Consider the following 22,227-nt stretch of genomic DNA (forward strand, 5'->3'; position numbering starts at 1 on the left):
AAGGAGGTCAGAGCCAGCTCCAAATACAAGGGTCAGCTCCAAATTGGTGGGGCTTTAGCTCCAAGTGGTCTGTACAAACCTCCACAGGACTTTGATTACTGTAGTGTCTGTCATGTAAGCTAAGCTGTGTTTTATTAATAAATTTATTTATTTTTTCCCCCAGAGGCAATATGGCAGTTTTGACTGAGTTAAACAGGGAAACTTGCCCTTTATAAATTTGTGCTCTAGAAAGTATTGCAAGTTGTGAAAAAGTAGATTGTTGTAGCTATGTTTTTAGTCTATTAGATGATGTCGATAACAAGAATTAGAAAAAAAAAATACCTAAACTGTTAATTCAGAAGGTTATAGTGTTCTCAGCAGCACATAAAAATTACAATCTGCTATGTATTTTTCAAGATTTTTTTTTTATTGGTGAAGCATTCTACCCAGGATTTTGCAGTTTCTCATTCATTCAATCCAACTATGCTAATGAGTAATGCCATTGTATATGCAGAGAAAATGCATGGTACCTCATCACTATGGACTGTAAATATATGTAAAATTTTGTTTGTATTTCTGAGTAACTTGTATATATTTTGTTATGGAGGAATAGTTCACCTAAAAACAATCATTTATCCACACTCGGGTTTCAAAGTTGCGTTCATTTGAGTAATATGTTATGATCTGTCATCATTAGCTTTCATTATCCATCCATCTTCTACCTCTTACTCCTTCTTCAGGGTCATGGGGGAACCTGGAGCCTATCCCAGGGAGCATCGGGCACAAGGCGGGGTACACCCTGGACAGGGTGCCATCGCAGGGCACACTCACATACACACTCACACACCCATTCATACACTATGGACACTTTAGACACGCCAATCAGCCTACCATGCATGTCTCTGGACTGGGGGAGGAAACCGGAGTACCCGGAGGAAACCGCACGGGGAGAACATGCAAACTCCGGACACACATGGCCCCAGCGGGAATCGAACCCCGGACCCTGGAGGTGTGAGGCAAAAGTCGTTTTTTAACAACTCACTTTTACACTGAGCAATAAATTGTTGGTTATAATGTTGTTACACATTCACCTCACTGAGTGCAGTTATCTCATTTTAAGTTTGTTTCCATCTTGCTACTGTTTATGAATTTTAAAATTAATATTTAATAGTACAGTTATTATATTGCAACCAAATGGTTTTGATAAAAAAAACCCCCATCACACTAAGTATGGCAAAAAAATGAAAATGTAATAGAATTAAAGTTTAAATTGCAATATCTTCCAATAAAACGGCATTGGACATGCATAGAATAACGACAAAGCTGTAAGAAATTAAATTAAAACTACAAGAAAAAGTGTTTATTTAGTTTTAAATCTGTGTTTTTCCACTAGTGTCGCTCCTTCCTGTCATCATTTATCACCGCGCACCTCTGCACGATTGGGGATTTCTGCATACTTGCCATCACTTCTGAATTTGTGCCTAAATTCTGCCAATTTGTGAAATCCCACCTACGTGTGGCACAAGTTCCTCTCACTTGGAGGTCTCTGGGCTGCAGTGATACATACTTGCCTAGCTAGCCCTGCCTCATCAGCCCCATGTGCAATTGACTCTCATGCAGTGGACCTCAGTTCGAAGCCCGACTCCAACTACACATCACACTCCTTTCCCCACACGCCCCAGCTTCCTTCAATAAATCCTGTTTACCTTCAGTCCTCATGTGTGTGTTAGCAAAGAAAACACATTTATTTAAAAAGTCTTTGTTAAATATAGGCGTGCAAAAATTATTGGAACCCTTTTAGTCAACACTTTGTGCTACCTCGCTCTGCCAGGATAACAGCTCTGAGTCATCTCCTATAATGCCTGATGAGGTTAGAGAATACATGGCGAGGGATCTGAGACCATTCCTCCATACAGAATGTCTCCAGAGCCTTCAGATTTTGAGGTCCATGCTGGTGGACTCTCCTCTTCAGTTCACCCCACAGGTTTTCTATGGGTTTCAAATCAGGGGACTGGGATGGCCATGGCAGGACCTTTTTTTTTATATATATTTTGATGCATGTTTTGGATCATTGTCCTACTGGAGGATCCAACCATGGCCCATCTGAAGCTTTCTGGAAGAGGCAGTCAGGTTTTCATTTAATATACGTTTATATTTGATAGTCCATAATGCCATGTATCCTAACAAAATGTCTATGTCCGCTGGCAGAAAAACAGCCTCAAAACATTAAAGAGCCACCACCATATTTAACTGTGGGCATGAGGTACTTTTCCATATGGCTACCTCTCTGTTTGCACCAAAACCACCTTGGTGTTTATTACCAAAAAGCTCTATTGTCCATGCTGTGATCCTTGGATATTTTTTGGCCACTCGAACCATCCTCTTCAAAGTGCATTGAGACAATATAGACACACGCCCATTTCCAGGTTGATTCATAACCTTTCCAGTTGACTGAAACTTCTTAATTATTGCCCTCATGGTGTAAATGGACATTTCCTGTTCCTAGTCACTCAGGTATACTAAAAAAAATGTAAAATATCAATGAGAATATATTTCAAATATATTTTTCTCATATGAATTCATAGGGGTGCCATTAATTGTTGCACACCTATATTTAACAAATATTTTTCATTTTGATGAACCTTTGTTTTGTTTATCTATTTTTGTGTTTTGTTAACCAAAGATCAAGAGGTTAAACAATAAAGACAATTATTCAGAGCCTGCTTTGTTTATATTTACCAAGGGTGCCTATACCTTATATGTATACAATCTCCATTCAGTTTATTAGGAGCACCTGCCACATTCATGCAATTATTCAATCCACCAATCATGTGGCAACATTGAAAAGCTTATAATCACACTGGTACAGGTCAAGAACTTCAGTTACTCTTTAAATAAAAAAAGAATTGAGAAAAATATATACTCTCAGGGACTTTGACAATTGCATGGTTGTCAGTGCCAGACAAGCTGTACTTTTTCTTATGTGTTTTTTTTTCTTATGCAAATCTCCTGGGGTTTTCACACACAACAGTCTCTAGAGCAAGGGTTGGGAACCTATAGCTCACGAGGAAGAAAAAAAACCATAACAAAACAAAACAACAACAAAAAAAACAATCACAAAAGGTGATAGGATGTAGATTCAATTATTATTTACATATTTAATTATTTATATGTATACATAAATTTATACAAAATTATTTATTACATATTTTTAAAATATTACATAATTCATGATCTATACCTGTTTGTCATGTATACACCAATCGTGATGTGGCACAACAAGCTCAATTTACTCCCACTGCATTTTGTATTGATTTACCATTTGATGAAGCCATCAGAGTTGGTTAAATGAAGTCCTAGTGCCACCTACAGGTCTATTAGGTGAAGTGTAGGCTGTTAGGTCAAGAATGTACAAAATATGAAATGGCCTTTATTACATTACCATTTTTGATAATTATGCAATAATAGTAAAGATAATAACGAATAATAAGAGGAGGCATATAAAAATGAAATAAATAAAATAAAATAATAAAATAAACTTTTCTCTGGCTCTTTAAATATATATATTTTTTAATCCTAACTTTTTTTTTTTTTTTTTTTTGCCTTTTAAAGCTCCAGAGTTTACACAGAATTGCGGGTTATTATAAATTTATCAATACATTATTTACATGATTTAAGTATTAGAATGCTAGTGTTAGTATTTAGCACAATTCATTATTTGTTACGCCATTGTAAACCATTCTACTAATCGATTTATGATTTTATATATGATTTATACATGTTGATTTTTTTTTATTTGAATGTTATTGGTCTCATTATCATTGCTTATTCTGAACTATAAATCTAAACCTGTCTAAAAAGTAGCATGCTATGTGAATAGTTGTTTTACACTAGAAATAGTTTACATACATAAAACATGTTTGTGCTACATACCTATGATTTCTATAAAATGTAAAAAGAAGGCTTGTAAAATGGGACACAACAGTGCTATGTAGTGAACACAAGCAAAGGGTTAACATGATAAAGCATCCACTTTATTTTGTAGGTGTAATACACAAATGAGAATATTAGCTTTTTATGAAGAGCATCAAAGTAGACAGACTTAATCAAGCCTGCCTACACAGATTTAATGATATGGGGTTCATCTACTTTTAAGATGCATGTCATTTGGTTTAAGTATTAACATCATTGTTTCTGACATCAAATCAATAAATCAAGAGCAGCTACTCTTTATTATTCTCTGTAAGTCCTTAACCATCTGAGGCAAAATATCTGATATCTTCAGAGGCTTATTAAAATGCCAAGAGCTCAGGAGATTTTTGGATTATATCTTAACCAAGGAGCTTAAAATAAAAGCGCTATGAATGTGTTATGTCAGATCATGTCGTAATGAAAGCTATCCATCCACTATTTTTGTCAAATTAATATTCTCTTACATTTTATTATTGTATTTAGTATTTTGGCACATACTGTTTATCAGAAGCATCCTACAGTGAAGCAGAATCCAATTCACTTACAGTTGTTAATGCAGCTACAGTGATTGGAGTGCTCCAAGTCCAAATTGTCAAAGTCCTATGAAAAACAGAGACATCCACAACCAAACCCACACAGAGCACACAAATAAATGCTTGCAAACTAGCTGTCTTATACCATTAACTTCAGTGAAACATACACATTTCAAAAGGACAATGATGGAGCCAATGCTTCCGAATCAATTGTGAGAACTGTAAACACACCCAACAAATGCAGGTTTTCACTTATTAATTGACAACAGGAAATGTTTTAGATGGTTTTCCCCCCTCTTAAGATAAAGAGGATACAACAGACAGAAAATACATATATAGAGAAGACATGAGTCATGTCATGTCCTTTTGTCTCTTTCTATGTTTTTGCTAATGTATTCTAGTATCTGAATTACCCATCAGTGCTTTGAATTGACTCTGTGAGCACTTTCACTTTCATGGCTTCTTTTTGTTCTTTCTCTGTCTGAACAGAAAGAATATTTGTTTTCAGGTAGGGTGGTTGAATCAGAAAAGCAGCCTGTATCAGCTTTGATTTATTTGAAAATCAGATCTTACTGCTGTAACAGGCTGCCGTTTGACTGTTCAGTTATGGAAATTGTGGAGAAAACAAGGCAAGGTAATTTCAGGATTTAAATGCAGATATTAGCATAAAATCACACCTCTAAATCAGCAGTGGACTGAGAAATTGCCCCTGAAGTGAAAGTGTATAATTTCATTCCAGCATTTTTTTTCTTCATTGCCATTATGTATTATTCTTAGATCAAAATGAACTTCAACCATTAACGGTGTTATAAGTTTCCTGTGAATAAAACTTATATGAAACTTTTTAAAGAAAGAACTGCCAGATCATCAGCTGTAAGTAATACTTTTTAGTAATATACAGTATTTTTACTCTTAAGTACAAGACACTGATCACATTTGTGTGTTGCTATGTAATAATTTCATTAATCAACTATGCAAAGTACAACCACTTAACCTCATGTAGAAGACAGTCTGTTTTGTTGAGCGGTTACACCCAAAGTACAGTGCTCTGCCAGGTCTCAGAGGTGAACTAAAAGTTCTTGTTTTGACTAACCACAAATCACATATCCTTGGCACAGCAGTTTTCTAACTTTCTGACACATACACATAGTGGACACAGGTCTTCAGAGATAAGAAAATGCCCTGCAGCTAAGCAGAGTAGAAGATGGTATGTTAGGTGTAACCAATTGTGCATTTGGGGTGTACTAAAATTTCTCAGTTAACTGCAATATCAGCTCGACCGAGGATGCCATGTTGAAATTGTGTATATACACTCAAAACAACATGGAATGCCATTATAGTCCAATTTTAAATACATAAATACAGTATAACACAATTAATAGTATTATCACTTTAAATTCAGCAAAAGTTATTTTTTCTTTTTTGGCTACACAGCAAAATCACCAGTGTTGATTTAACACCCACAGTGTTGAATTTACACCCTACAGTGTTTATATAAGTCCATTGGATTCAAATAAACACTCTGGGTGTTAATTCAACACTAGAGATTTTACTGTGTAGGAGGACATCAAAAGAGAGCATCTTAATCATTGCCACTGCTTATCTTGGGGTGTCTGTAACTTGTTCTTACAACAGTTGCTTAGAATTTAAAAGTCATCTAGACGGCTGATTTTAATCTGGATAGTTCTAAATCATCGTAGCCATCTGGGGCATCACCTGCTGTCAAAACCAAGAAACCTCGAACTGCGAAGAGCCTGCAGTCAAAAAGGGAAAACAACAGAACTCGTGATAAAACGAGAATAAATATCTGCATTTTGAGAGGTGGCAACAATTCCAAGATCTGATTGGGTTGAAGACTGACACACAGATGGATTATTTTCTGCTGAACAGATAAGACGTTTCAGTGGCTCAATAGCTTGCAACCTAGCCTTAGTGCATTTGTTCACTTGATTCAGTTAGGTATCAAGTTTCCTATGCTTTTTTTTGTGTGTTTGTTTTGCTTTGTTCAGTGTGGTAAATTGCACTTATTTTCTGCTGGTTATAAGAGAGAGCTATTCACCTCTACTCCAAGAAAACTGTATCCGCCAGCACCTCCATTGCCAAGTATTGGAGCTAATATACAACCCGTACGCATACCTCAAACCATCAGATTCATCCGCACAGACAAGCAGTGCAGAAGCATAACCCACTGACAGGTTTCAGGCATGACATCTCTGTGTCTCAATTCCATAAGTCTCAATTCTGTGTCACGATGTACCGGAACCAAATTGTTTTGTGTTCGTGGAATGTGTTTTGAGCATTCCTAATCACCCTGCCTTTCATCCTCACTGTCTCTCGGTTCTTCTTCTTTTGTTAATATCTGGTAGTCTAGACATCCTTAGTTCTTTTGTAACTCAAACCTACATAATAGATGTTTTGATTTTATCTGTGAATTGTTCCAATTGATATTTATCATTCTTTAGCAATATTTCCTTGAGTATATATACTATGCTTTCTGCATCATTAAACTAAGCTTTCACTGAACATCGTGTCAGTGTGCCTTCTTCCTGGGCCCAGACAAGAGGAAATCAGCCAGAGCAGGGTTAAAATTTTGGTTATAACTGGTATTGGACAAAGAACTTTGTCAACAGTTTCCTGGTGTCAGAAGTGGTGTATCTATACAGAGGTAAGTGAATACTTTTAATTCTTTATACCTCTGTGTAGATATCTGGATAAATCTTGAAGTATTGTCTGAAATATCACATTTTGGGCTCACAATGTTTCCATGAACACAGTGTCTTAGAGACGCTGTGCATACGTGATTCAACAAAATTCTTTCGGTTGAAATATCTCATTTTGATTCACTGTGTTTCCGTGAACACAGTGTCTTAGAGATGCTGTGCATATGTGATCTGACAAATTCTGTTCCTACTTCAAAAGAAACTACATAGGTTGAAATAACATGCTGTTTTAGTACATGGTGCTTCCGCGGTCGCAGGTTACTACATGATTCGACAAAACATCTGATACCCATTATCTGATTGAACATTATAACCAACACTGTCCTATATGCTCTCGTGATTATTTAAATTATAAATTGTGATTATTAAATTATAAGGTGTAACTAAAATAACACCAAATCAGTGGATGTAGAATAAAAAGAAAACTGCAAATAATGGATAAGCTGAGCTCTGGCTCAGAGCCAGAAGGAGCCAAAGCACGCTCTAGCACTGATCCCGATGCTGCTGCACCATTGATACAAGTAGGAAAAAGTTTTACATTGAAACCTCCTAGTATTATGGAAATAAAAAGCGATATGTGATGCTTTGCCTTCAACAGATAAATCTGGCCATTTTGTTGATTCACTTAAACAGCAGACTAGATACACTCAGTCCAGACTTTTGCTGTAAAACAGGTGAAGCTTTTTATCTACAAAAACACCAACCCACCTGTGAAGCATGAACTAAGTTTGAATGTCATTAGTCATAAAAATAAATGTCAGAATATAAACAAAGTTCTAGATATACGTAAATGTTGCAAAAACAAGACAAAAAAATATTTAGCAAATTGTACCTAATGGTTTATAAAAGACATTACCATTGTTTGGGAAGCTTTCATGTAACAATTAGCAATCATAGTGAAGGGGAAGGAGGTTCCTAAATTTCTCAAGGACGTCATTATTAAACAATACTCAAATGGAAAAAGCTAGTTTTAACAGTTTCCCTAGATAGTGTCTATCTATCTATATATCTGCAGAGCCAACCAAAGACTTGAAAGCAACAGTATCAACAGTTACACAGAGAACAATAAGCAATGAACAGCAACACAGTCATCTTCTACACCCCTTGCAAAATGTCTGCTAAGATGTGATTTGTTATTATCTTTATGGTTTTCATCTTGTACCTGTTTTCTCATTTTGCTCTTGTCTAGTCTTGTTCACTTTGCTTGCTCATCACCTGACCTTTGCCTGTATCTTATTCTGCCTTTGGATTATGTTTATGTTTAGTTTGCTACTTTTAAATAAAACTATTGAGTACCTGCACTTCTCGTCCTCAACTGAATCCTGCATGGCCTAGCCAATCTCATGACTTGAATCTTATTGAAAATGTATGGAGGCTTTTGAAATTGCGAATCAATCAGACCCTTGTAACTTTGCTGATCTGATGATTTGCCAAAAGGAATGGGCCAAAAATTAATTGATCAATTGATACTGCAAAATAGCTAGCCTTTAGTCAGAATCAGCTACTTTAGACAGTTTAATACGGTCACTTTAGATGATTTTATTTGTAGTGTTGTAAAAGGTGGGCTTCTGGTTAATTAGCCTGTATGTCACAGTTTTTTCAGTGTGATATTAAACAGTTAACTGTGAGGACTGTAAAGCTCATTGTGCATCATTGCGTATGTATAAAATTCACCAATACAGCTTTTGCACATTAGCCACCTACACCTTAAATCATGTGTCAGGCTGTCCCTCTACAGCAGATGGTTTTCCTGTGAGAGAAGTTAAGTGGAGAACTCCTGTTATCCAAAGAAACCCTGAGAAACCCTTTTTCGTAAGAGTGCAGCTGTGCAGCTGATTTTTTGCCTGTGTATATAGGGTGTATTTATGGGTACTATACTGTGCTTATTGATTTAGATTTATTGTTCATACTCCTGTCCTATTGGGATGGTGGCTTACTATTTATCACATTTGCCTCGAATCTCTGGGGTTGGAGGCTCAAGTCTCGCCTCCACAGCATTTGCACGTAGCTTGCATGTTCTCTTCATGTATCAGGAGAACATGCAAACTTTGTGAAAATGGACGGCTTGACTCCTGTTCTATTTGTTTTATGTTGTGTGCACCACAGTCCTTAACTTATAAATCCATTCAAAAAATGTTTGTTGCTAACAAGCAGGTGTGTGTGTGTGTGTGTGTGTGTGTGTGTGTGTGTGTGTGTGTGTGCGCGCGCATCTGGGTCTGTGTTTTTGAGTGTTTGTTTCAGCATCCTGCCATGTGCATGTCAGTTTTTCCTACCAGGGAAACAGGACTGCTGTTTTCTGCTAATTGAATAGTTGCTTCAAATGCACCATCTCTCCAAATGAAACACCAAATAATTATATGCACAGTTGGACCTTCACTATCTTGGGAAGGATATGTCTCTGGTATAATCGTCATTAGTGACCACCTAAGGCGCCTTCACCCTCTTCCAAACCAACACACGCACCTCACATACCACATGCTGATTGCCAATTAGAGCAGAAATCAATTTGAAATCCCCATCGCTAAATTTATATGTTTATCGTGGAATGAATAATTGATTATCATATTATTATAGCTGAGAGCTAATGGTGCATGAAATCGGCCTGGCAGGTTGTCGGCCAAAAAAAATGAGATTGTTGATAATTAGGGGTTATTATTATCATCTTCCCATGGTTTTCCAATGAAGCACTTTGCACTGTACACGAACAGACTCCATGTGGTGGTGTTTTTTTTTTTTTTGCCTTTAATTTATTACAATTAGTTTCTTACAATTTGGATGTTCTTTGGAAAATAAGCTCACCGTGTACAATTTACATAAGAGAGAATTCACTCAGATTTGCTTTTCATTAGTGATGTTGCTTGAATCTATAAATACTATTCAAATAATGGGAAATGAAGAGTTGATCTTGATTTGTGTTTTCCTTTTCATATTCCTGTGCTCCAAGTGATAGAGAATTGTTCTCCTATTGCATGTGATTTGCTTGTTACGTCGATGAACAGCTCCTACAACAGAGGAAGACACAATTGTGCTAAATCTCATTTAGATATAATATGATTATGCTAGTCTAAATATAATACAATGATTTCTCTCCATGTACACACACAGATGGAACTGGCTGACCTTATTAACTGACTAAACTGAATACTACATATTCAAATACAGACTTTGTAATCATCCTTACCCTATTATTCATTATCTTACAATAAGTTTGACTACAATCTTACTTCACAAATTCCTGCTCACTTTGACTTTTTCAAGATGTGAACATTCAGTCAATTCAAAATCAAATTTGCAGCGCCAGATCATAAAATGAGGATGTAGTAATAGAAAGACAGCTGGATGATTAGACAAATACATAGATACCTATATAAATACAGATAAAGCACACACACAGTTCCTGAAGTTATCCTGTGAGAAAATCATGTGGCAGCAGCACAATGCATAAACTCATGGTTCAACATTCTGTTGTGCATTCTGAGATGTTTTTCTGCTCACCACGATTGTAAACAGTGATTATGTAAAATAGCATAGCTTTCCTATCAGCTTGAACCAGCCAATCTCCTCTGTTCTCTGTCATCAACACAGACATTTCCACCTAAAGAACTACTGCTCAATGGAGGTTTTTTTTTTTTTTTTTTTTTTTTTCTTTTTTTTTTTAAAAGACATTCCTAGGAGATCAACAATTTCAGAAATACTGGTTGACATCACAGAGATCACACTTTTTTCCCTCGCATTTTGATGTTTGATGTGAACGTGAACTAAAGCTCTTGACCTGTATCTGCATGATTCTATGCACTGCCCTGCTGACAAAGGATTGGATGAGTCGAAAAATACATGGATGAGGTGTACAGGTAACAGATGAATGTTCCAATAAAAACGGTAATAATAATAATAATAATAATAATAATAATAATAATAATGCTGTTGTTGCTGTGAATTTATAATTTTAGTTATTATATTTCAGTAACTTAAATATTCTTTAAAAAATTATATAAATTGTATGTACCACACACAATCACACATAATTTTAAAGATGGTGCTGTCAGTGCTATAGCAGTGTCTTACCTCTGTGACTGGATCATGGGAAAATGTGGTCAGCGGCATTTCAGTTTCAACTGTCTTCATGGTCACCTTAGTGATGGCAAGACTTCCCGCACCCCAAACTTTTACTTGGCCAAGTATGAGCTGATCAGTTGGAGCTAGACTATAATGCATAACTAAGTTTGAGAGAGTGTTCTGAAACACACAAATACCAGGGAGAAAAAAATTGAAACAATTGTGGTGGATATAAATATCGCTCTGATTGATTAACATTATTTAAGTATGTTTAAGAATACTGATTATTAAATATAACGTTTTAGAACGCTATATCTGGTAATATTGGACACAGTGTGAAATAGTTATGCAATTATCCTCATATTGGCATTTAGTACTGGTCTATTAGCAACCCAATATTATTAGCAACACAATAACCATGTTATGCACCATGTTATTCTTTCGGATGTAGTCATGTAGGGTAGAAGAACATATGTCTCCTTTCAGACACATTTTTTGAGAAGACTACAGCAATAAGGTAGATATTATGTGGAGTGTTTACAGTGGGGGAAATAAGCATTAAATGCATTAACATTTTTTTCAGTAAATATATTTCCAATGGGGCTATTCACATGAAAATTTCACCAGACATCAGTATTAACTCAAGAAATCTGGAAATATAAAGAATTCACAACATTGAAGTCCATAAATAAAGTTAAGTGTAATAAAGTGGAATGACACAGGAAAAAATTATTGAACATGCTAACTGAAATTTATTTAATACTTAGTGGAGCCTTTGTTTGTAATGACAGCTTCAAGACACTTCCTGTATGAAGAAATAAATGGGCCGCAGTATTCAGGTGTGATTTTGGCCCATTCTTCTAAACATATTGTCTTTAAATCTTGTTCAATTGGATTCAAGTCAGGTGACTGACTGGGCCATTCTAACACCTTGATTTTTTTTTCTCTGAAACCAATTGAGAGTTTCCTTTACTGTATGCTTTGGATCATTGTGCTACTTGAAGTTCCACCCACATCTCATCATCCTGGTGGATGGCAGCAGATTCTTCTCAAGAATCTCCCAGTAAAGGGCTCCATTCATAGTTCCTTCAATTATATGAAGTCTGCCAGTACCATGCCATGAAAAACATCTCCACACCATGATGCTTCCACCTCCAAACTTCACTGTTTCTATAGTGTTTTTAGGGTGATGAGAAGTGCCATTTCTTCTCCAAACATGGTCTGTAGTATGACAGTCAAAAAGTTCAATTTTACTCTCGTCTGACCAGACTACACTCTCCCAGTATTTCATAGGCTTGTCCAAATGAGTTGTAGCAAAATTTAAATGAGCTTCGACATGCCTTTTATTTAGTAATGTAGTCTTGCTGGGTGAGCATGAGCAGTGGAGTGCATTGCCTATTGTTTTCTGTGATGATGGTACCTGCTGCCTCCAAGTGTTTCTGGAGCTCTTGTTTTTCAAGTGATTCTTGGTTCTTGGCCTGCTCTTCTGACTATTCTTCTGATTCTCTGGTCAGAAATCTTGCCAGGATCTCCTGTGCATGGCCGGTTGATGACAGAGTGATGTTGCTTCCACATCACGAACCTTAACCCAATGGTGCTTACTGGAGGATTCAGAAATACATCTGTATCCCATTCCATCAATATGTTTTGCAACAATAAGGTTCCGAAGGTCTTTGGGAGAGCTCTTTGCTTTTACCCATCATGAGCTGTTTCTTGTGTGACACCTTGGTAATGAAAAGCCTTTATATAAACCATAAATTTACTAACCCAGCTGATATTATTTTGCACAGATAGGGGGTATAATTGCTGACAGATTTCAGCTTGTTCCTTGCCTTACCTTGTCTTGGAGAACGGCTTTTTCTTAGCGTGTCCAATACTTTTTTCCCTGTGTCATTCCATTATATTACACATAACTTTATTTATGGACTTTAATATTGTGAATGGGCCAAAATCACACCTAAATACTGTGGCCCATTAACTTCTTCATACAGGAAGTGTCTTGAAGCTGTCATTACAAACAAAGGCTTCTCCACTAAGTATTAAATAAATTTCAGTTAGCGTGTTCAATGCTTTTTTCCTGTGTCATTCCGCTTTATTACACTTAATTTTATTTATGGACTTTAATGTTGTGAATTCTTTTATTTCCAGCTTTTTTGAGTTAATACTGATGTCTGGTGAAAATTTCATGTGAATAGCTTCACTGGAAATATATTTACTAAAGAAAATGTTGACAAGTTCAATACTTTTTCCCCCACTGTCACTATCAATGTTTCTGTCTGGCTAATTTTTTTCATAACTAGACTTTATTCTGATCTTTGAGATGATTACCCCACATGACCTCATGTCTTTTATTAATTTATTTTCCAAATGTGATCATTTGCTACACTCACTAACTAGCTGTCACCTATCAGATGACAACTACCAACCAGTGAAGGTGGAGGTTAGCACAGCTTCCTCTGAGACATCTGAAACTAGCCTGTGCATCTTAATGAACTGCTTCTCATGCTACAAAGGGCAGCTGAATATACTCAGAGGAAATTGAAAAAAGTATGTCAAGACCGTACCACCCATGTTGTACCACTATCAATACCTATAGTGGCATATTATATTGAGAAAATATTGTTTTAGAATTTGACATGGGATGTAGCCAAACAGCTACAGCATATGATCGGCCTGCATGAACAGCCTCATAGTGATGTTGAAAAGGGTAAAGGGTGAGAAATAGCTTGGTGTGAGAGTTGCTTGAAGAGATAGCTTGGGGTAATGGGACAGAAGACTTTTTGTTAACATGGTACTGTACCTTAAACACAGTGAAGTATGTCAGGAGATATTCATTCTTCTGATATGTGTCTGGAAATGTCAAGAATAAAAGAAAAAAAAACAGGAAGAAAGAGTACAATTGTGACATTTCGAGGAAAAGCATTTTGTCATTTATATTATATTCTCTACAGTATACCAAGACACACACTACCAACAAGCACTTAATTTCCTATTACAGTATGACAGGGTGTATTCTGAATTAGCATCACATACACACTACACAACACACATATACACACTGTTTACGTCCTAAGAAGAGTATCACACACTATATTATTGTACATTACAGTATGCTGTCTCTAGCACAAACATAGTCTTTCATGTGGAAATAATGTAATGTTGGATGTGTACAACTGAAAACACCCACCAATTCCCTCTCCATCATCCCAGAACAGAGAACCTGTTGCTGTTCCATCATCATCAAGAGCAGCAATCAGACTGAGAGGATTCTTGCGACTATACACACAATATTATTGTATTATTTGTGTCCAAAAACAAATTATTTTCAAAGAAAGAGAATTTGCCTGACATTTCAGACAACTAACCAGTCAAACTATAACTGATTCTGAATATGGTTCTTGATATTACACTTGGAATTTTGTACCTGTATTGTGTGTTGTTCTCCGGTTTCTGCCATGGTAGTATGAATCCTCCTCTCACATGTATGTTGGTGTGATTGAGTGGAGTGGACATGGTAAGAAACTTGCCTCTCACATTCACCAACTTTGCCTGAAAGAAGAAAAACATACTTCAGAAAGACAAAACAGATTTGATTTAACCTTCGTGTAATTTTCACTGCTCTAAATCTTTCTGGCCCATTGTTTCAAGTTACCTCTTTAGATTTTATAGAAGTACTTTTTAAAAGCATCATTTTGTCTTAGTGATGATCAATATAAACAATTCTGATGGAAAACAGAGCCTCAGAAGCCCCTCTCATGTTCGAGGCTCCTATTGATAAGTGTGCGCACAGGTAGTAGTAGAAATAAGAGATAAATAGAAGAGAAAGTGGACAGTTAACATTAAATTTAAACTTTTATGTTAATATTAATGTTATATTAATATTGTTTCACTTTCATTTAACATATGTATGGGATAAAACAAACAATGCACACACAAATGGGTAGATGCTCTTGCTTTAATATCTTTTAAAGTGATAATACACATGGCTGAATTAATATAATAAAGCATAATTGTATGTGATGCAGTTAAACATACCGTGTGGTAATCATACCAGCGTGCATTAGGGATGTAGCCATTAACCTCAGTTACTCCCTACAGGAATCATGAAAAACACAAAACAAAAAAAAAAATAAGAATAGATAATCACTTTTTGCCTTCTAGCAAGTGCTGTACAGCATCACATTAGCCTATATACTATATAATTTAACCCATTAATTGTAATTAACCTAATTAACTCTTTAAAAAAAAAAAACACACTAGACATGCTACTCAGCAATAATATAGTGTGTAATACCCTGCTAATGATAGAAATGTGTGTGTGTGTAGGGTGCATAACCTTATCCAGAGCAGGACTGATGAGCAGTGCTGGACCCCACAGGAACTGTTTATAAATGTCCCATGTCACTTTATCATTCACAAATCTATGGAAGAGAATAAAACCATGATGAAAAAGACAGTGAAACAAACAGCTAGTTGCAGTATATGAACCGGCGTGTGGGCGTGTGTGTGTAACTAAATAAGAGGGCATGGTGTCCTGATCAGGAACAGGAATGTTATGATGAGGACGAGAGGAGAGTTGAAATAAGTCTAATCAATGAAGGCTGAAGAATATAAGAACATACATGCTCTGCTGAGTCACTACACTTTCAAGGCATTCAATGACTTCAATAGCATAAAGTAAATATCAACATTGGAAGTATGTCTAAACATGTTCTGTGATATGATTCACTTTTGGGTGTATGTACAGTTCCTATTTGAATAGAGAATCCTGAATGGAGAAACTACAGTTTACACTCTTGTTTTTTATTCATTCACCTTTCTAAGGTTCTCAATTAGATGAAGCATTGAGGAGAAGAACCACTAATGAAATAGAACTCCTCATTCTTTTTTTTTCTTTTTTTTCTCCCATGTCCTTTCACCAGGCAGACTATATTCATATTTGGGTTAACTGCTTAGTTTTATACCAGTAACATTATGCTCTGCCTGTGTCAGGAGACAGGTGAGTATGCAAGTGCAGGTACTGAATGCTTTATTAAATGAAAGCAAACTGAACAATGACGTAATCCAAAATTGTGGTAGAAAACAGGCAAGGGTCAGGTGATGAACAACCAACATATACTCAGGCACGCAAAATGGCAAATGGCAGCAGAGGCCAAAACCAAAATATCATGAATAAACAGCTTGGGATTAACTGGTAACAAGACGCAGAGCATATACTTCGCAAAGAATGTATGCATCTGCTTTTATATCATCAGTTATCAAAATTGAATCCAAAATTTTACTATGTTGATTGCTGTTATTCGTGCATGCATTATTTGAAATCTGAATATGCTATTTACACAATTTTCTTTTCCCTCATAATTGTCATTACCCCATACACTTCACACTAGTTGTATCCTAGCTGGTAAATTCCTTTATCGACTAATGGCTGGTTTATGTTCCCTTATGAACAGGCCTGAAATCACTGGAGAGTAAGAAAAACACTTGCAGTGACTGGCCAGTAGTGGCATTAAATGGCGTATGGGAATTGTACATTAACTCATGTTGCCATTTTCTTTGAATAACTTTTAAACAGACTACTTTGTCTTATACTGTACAATACTCTAGGAATAATAACATTAATTGTGAAGTGAAAATAATAAATGATTGGGCATGTCATTGCAATATATACTCGGCAAAAAAAAAAAAAAAAAAAAAAAAAAAAAAAAAAAAAGAAAAGTCTCTTTTTCAGGAGACTGTATTTTAAAGATAATTTTGTAAAATCCAAATAAGCTTTATAGATCTTTATTGGAAAGGGTGTAAAAAATGTTTTTCATGCTTGTTCAATGAAACAAACAATTATTGCACATGCACCTGTGGAGCAGTTCTTAAGACATTAACTGTTTACAGGAGCTAGGCAATTAAGGTCACAGACACTAAAAAGACCTTTCTATTGACTCTGAAAAACACCAGAAAAAAAGGTCTAGAGATGTCGCCTTTAAGAATGCGAGTTTTTTCACATGGTTTCATGCGATTCATCACTTGTGATCATGCGGTACCCTGCAGGCATGGTTTTAAGAATTTCAATTAATTTCGTGTGCTTCACACAATAACCACCAGGTGGTGCAAGGAACAACATATTGGAGCTGAACCCAGTACAATAAAAAATGTAATGTGTTCAAATGGTTCACATAAAAATATTATGTTTCTCATCAAAACTTATGATAAATCTAATTTAAACAAGCTTCTAATTGCAAGATTTAAGTATATAAAGTGAGCATGATCGAGTCTCGTAGTACAGTTACAACAACTATAGTATTTAAATTAAGGTGGCTACTGCATGTTTACTAGAATAGTGCAGCAGTAAAATGCAGGGTTTAGTATGCCAATGATCAGGGTTTGAGCCTCAGCTCAGTTTAAAGTTTTTTAAATGACCTTTTTTTTTCCCACTCTAGAAGATTACTCCAGGTAACATTGAACAAATTCCATCTTCTCCTTTCTTGACAATGGGAACTTTTGTTCTTTTCTTAGATTACAAGTTTTATTATTAAAAACAACAACAACAACAACAACAACAACAAAAAAAACCCCACTGTTTTAAAATGAACACAGATGTCTACACACTGAAAAAAAGCCCAGTGAATTTACTTAATTCAAATTCATACATCGGTTCCATGTGATTGCATTGGGTTACATTAACAATTTGTTTTTGGACATCAAACATGATTTGATCATATATTTTCAATCCCCTTAATAGAATTAAATTTCACCTGAGCTGAGGATTGAACCCCGGTTGCTGGTGTTCTCCAACAGCACATGACTACTGTGTTATTCTATCACACACTGTTTACCCATGTTAACTTAAATACTATAGTTATTTAAATTAACATGGGTTAATTTAAGTATAGTTGGGCTGTGTATAAAGAGATGGTCATCTCTCTGAGCTGTACCAATTTCCCTTCCAGCACTGTGAATCTTTCTCTCATGTCAGTGCAGTAACAGTATGGATGGGGGTATTTGGTTTGTTCAGTGCTAAAAGGATCTGGAGGCAAGTAGTCTGATGCCTCTGGGGTAAGGAGTTGGTCATTGGTAATGGGTTCCTGCAAAAGTAATTGTTACTAAAAAAAAAAAAAAACAGCTGGAGGAACATTTTGCAACTAATTAGGTTAACTGGCAATAAGCCAGTAACATGATTGGGTATAAAAAAAAATGTATCTTAGAGAGGCAGAGTCTCTCAGAAGTAAAGATGGGATGAAATCTGGATGGAAGCATATGTTGCTCTAAAACCTGTATATACCTTTCAGGATTGATGGTGCCTTTCCAGATGTGCAAGCTGCCCATTCCATATGCATTTTTTGAGACATGTTGCAGCCATCAATTCAAATTTACCTTATTTTCCCCTTAAAACAAGAAATTTCCTCAGTTTAAACATTATGTTTTCTATGTTCTATTGTGAATAACATATGGGTGTTTGAGATTTACAAATCATTGCATTCAGGTTTTATTTACATTTTACTCAGTGTCCCAACTTTTTTTGGAATTGGGGTTGTATATGTTGATGCTGATAGTTGTGTCTTCCTCATTATATATTTTTTAACTGGAAACACCCACAGATGCCTTTTCTTTCAGCAGGGGGAAAGTTTTAAATTATGTCCCTGTGCCATGCATGGGGTTTATTTGAGTAAAAAAGCAGGTTGTTGCTGCCATCCTTATGGATTTCTGCAAATAGATTCTCTGGATTTTCTCTCAGTCTCTTGTTTTTGTAAACTTTCCATGCCGTTTTATTTGAAATATCTTTTGGTTAGTTCGGTGGAATGGCCTCCACACTTTGGGTTTATGTGGGCCTAGAGTTATGGGCCATGATTAAAAGTACATATACTCATTAATATTTAACAGTAATATCTACAAGCAGATCATGGGCTTCAGTACAAGAAACAGTACTGTTTGGTTGGTAAAAGAATGTATTCTGTATACAGCATATGTCCTGGTAGAACTATTGTATCTACTAGCAAGCTGTGTTTATTCAAATGATACATGACTGCCCTCTACTGGTCTTGTATTTCCTGTGCCTGCAGCATGCGCATGATTCCACGTGATATCACATGAAATAATAGGATCTCTTCCTTTGACGTGCATTTTCAATGGCCACATCTGTAGGGCACCTGATCACCTGAATGAACATGCCATATCCTGCTGCAGGGAGGCATGAGTACTGCAGATGTGGCCAGAGCCATAAACTGGAATGTCTGTAATATAAGACGCCTAAAGCCTAGTTTACACAATTTTAAGCCCGATTTGAAAGTCACAGAGCTCACAGACAAAAACTCTTTGATCGGAGGCAAATCAGTAAGCAATCGGTGCTCGCCAATCGGCAGTCGATCGTTATGTATGAACTACTCAATGATGCATCAAAGAGGTTTGCCAACACGTCGCTGAGGCATTGCCGACGACAGACAGATACCTGGCATGCTAAATATCTGGAGCTGTTTGGCGACTCCACATCCTGTGGTATGAAAAGTGTCATCACTGGCAGTGACTGTGGTAATGACCTACAGCCAATGAGATAGCAAGGCATGGGGTGAGGTCACCATGAGGAAGGGAAACCCGCAAAACTTTTCTTTTTTTTGTCTTTTCCTTTTTGGGTTTCTTCAGCATAAATAATCATGCAAACAGCTTGCACTGCTTGTTTCTGTCCTACATTCACATTCAAATTAACAACTCCTGTTTCGTGCGTGGTTTTCGCATCATATATCCGTGTCACTTCTTGCGTTTGTTTTCATGACAAAACGTAGTTTGGACACCAGACAGAGTCGTCGGGTGACAGTCATTGTCAGATCGTGTAGGGTGTGACTCCCTGTTGCTGAGCAATCACATCGTTTGAACACCACAATGACTTCAAGACTCCTGACTACAAGACAGCAAGTCATGTAGCGTGAACAGCACAGAGATCTGCCGACGATGAAAGTTGTGTAGTGTGAGCTAGGCTTAAGACAGTGCTACAGGGAGACAGGAAGGACAGCTGATCGTCCTTGCAATGGAAAATCACATGTAACCATGTGTCCCCCCGCCCCCCAGATGTATTCGAGAACTTGCAAATGCATTGGTGGAAGAGTGGGGTAACATCTCACAGGAAGAACTGACAAATCTGGTGCAGTCCATGAGGATGAGATGCACTGTAGTACTTAAAGCAGCTGGTGACCACATCAGATACTTACTGTCACTTTTGATATTGACCCCCCCCCCCCACCACCCCCACTTTGTTCAGGGACTGAACAAGATCAGTTCAGAGATTTCATTATTACATTTCTGTTTGTTAAATGTCTGAAAATTATTCATTTTATGTCTCAGTTGTTGAATATTTTTATGTTAATCAAATATTTACACATGTTAAGAAATTTGCTGGAAATAAAAGCAGTTGAATGTGAGAGGATGTTTCTTTTTTACTGAGTAAACTTACTTAAGGTAATATTGAAAGAGACTTACTCATGCAGCATAGGCCGGACCACAGTACTGCCTTTAGTGTGAGCCTCAAACATGAGTGTGTACAGGTAGGGGAGAAGTGTGTAACGGATGTTCAAGACGTCTCGAGATGCAATAGCAAATGCAGCATCCCATGCCACTGGGTCTTGTCTCTGTTACACATAATAATACAAAGACAAAAATAATTTGAACATATGGACTAGCTGATGCTGCAGTCTTACAATACACTGTGATGATAAAGTCCAAAATAGTTATACTGCTAGACTTATGATACACTGTTAAACATAACAATGCCACGAAATGTTTATAGATATTCTAGTAAACTGTTCAAGTATACTATAAGATTTTCCCTAAAAGATTTAAATCAGTTTGATATTTCTATGTTCTTCAGATGCAATACATGGTCCATTTAAAATGATTACCAGAGTTAAAGTTTTAATAGAACATACTGAATGCTAATGTCACTGTGTGAGATCAGAGATCTGAATGAGTTTCCCAGTCACAAGATGAATCTCAATCCACAAGCATCTATATATGTAAAACCAATATCAAAAACCTTATCAATGTGTTTTTAGACAAAATATCAAAACACCTTCAGGAATTTGAAAAAGAAACTTCTTGTAGCAGTTCTTTTTGCTTTGTGCCAAAATTATGTACTGTAGGTAAAGTTTCACTGTGAATTCGCAAACTTTGGATGAGAGGGAAAACGGTACTAGTTCTGTTCTGTGTTTGGTCTCCCATGTGCATTTACAAGTGTTCACACTGCTCTTTGTTAATGTTGTAGAGTGTGACACGATACACTCTTTTCACTATTAAATGTATTTGGGGTGGAGACAAGAAGAAAACCGATAATGAGCAACATGTGCTAACTAGCTAACACCTAAACATATTCTGGATCTTTCATCACCACACCGAAGCAGAGGTTTTTTTGTGTTTAAGGTGTGAAGCTTCATGTTGGAAGTAATTGAGTGTGTTTTCAAGCTTAGTTGGTTTTAGCATTCCACGTGGTCTTAAATTTATATATATGTAAACACAATAAATGAACCCAGACCCCTCTAACTGTGTCTGTGGTTTGCTCTCTTGTCCACTTGATTTGTGTCTTGTGAAAATGACATTGTTCAATGACACTACTGACTAGCAAAATACTAAATTAAAAGCAAAACCGTTTGTATTCAAAGTGAAACACGAGAGCTTTTTCAATGTTTCAAAAAAAGTACCTCAACTGTCTGTATATCTTCTAAATTCTGCTGATGTTCACATTAATGCTCTCACATAATACTTCATTTTAGTTTTCAAATCATAAATACTGTTATATTTATTGAAAAATAAATTTTATGAAGAAATTAACTATTCTTTCTGCTTAGTAGTTTGTCTTTCACTTCCACTAGCAGTTGATTTGAGTATATAGTGCATATTTAAGGTATTGCACTACAACACATAACTATATCTATAGTCTATATTGGTTCAATAGGAGGGGGAAATCCTGTCCAGAAGAGTGCTTCTGTAGG

General features: G+C 36.3%; 1 protein-coding gene across 1 annotated transcript in view; it reads right to left on the minus strand.

The window, feature by feature from the left end:
* Positions 1-9,365: 9,365 nt before the first annotated feature.
* si (sucrase-isomaltase (alpha-glucosidase)) overlaps positions 9,366-22,227 on the minus strand; it is a 147,521-nt gene continuing 134,659 nt past the window's right edge. Inside the window, exons 41-48 of the mRNA XM_053623442.1 lie at positions 20,723-20,871; positions 15,597-15,681; positions 15,296-15,352; positions 14,685-14,809; positions 14,448-14,536; positions 14,061-14,110; positions 11,270-11,440; positions 9,366-10,206 (exon numbers count right to left, since the gene is read on the minus strand). Of these exons, the coding sequence (XP_053479417.1) occupies positions 10,129-10,206; positions 11,270-11,440; positions 14,061-14,110; positions 14,448-14,536; positions 14,685-14,809; positions 15,296-15,352; positions 15,597-15,681; positions 20,723-20,871 (804 nt within the window). The 3' untranslated portion in view covers positions 9,366-10,128. The remainder of the gene's footprint in view (positions 10,207-11,269; positions 11,441-14,060; positions 14,111-14,447; positions 14,537-14,684; positions 14,810-15,295; positions 15,353-15,596; positions 15,682-20,722; positions 20,872-22,227) is intronic.

The sequence above is a fragment of the Ictalurus furcatus genome, chromosome 4 (genome assembly GCF_023375685.1).
Source record: "Ictalurus furcatus strain D&B chromosome 4, Billie_1.0, whole genome shotgun sequence".
Classification (NCBI taxonomy): domain Eukaryota; kingdom Metazoa; phylum Chordata; class Actinopteri; order Siluriformes; family Ictaluridae; genus Ictalurus; species Ictalurus furcatus.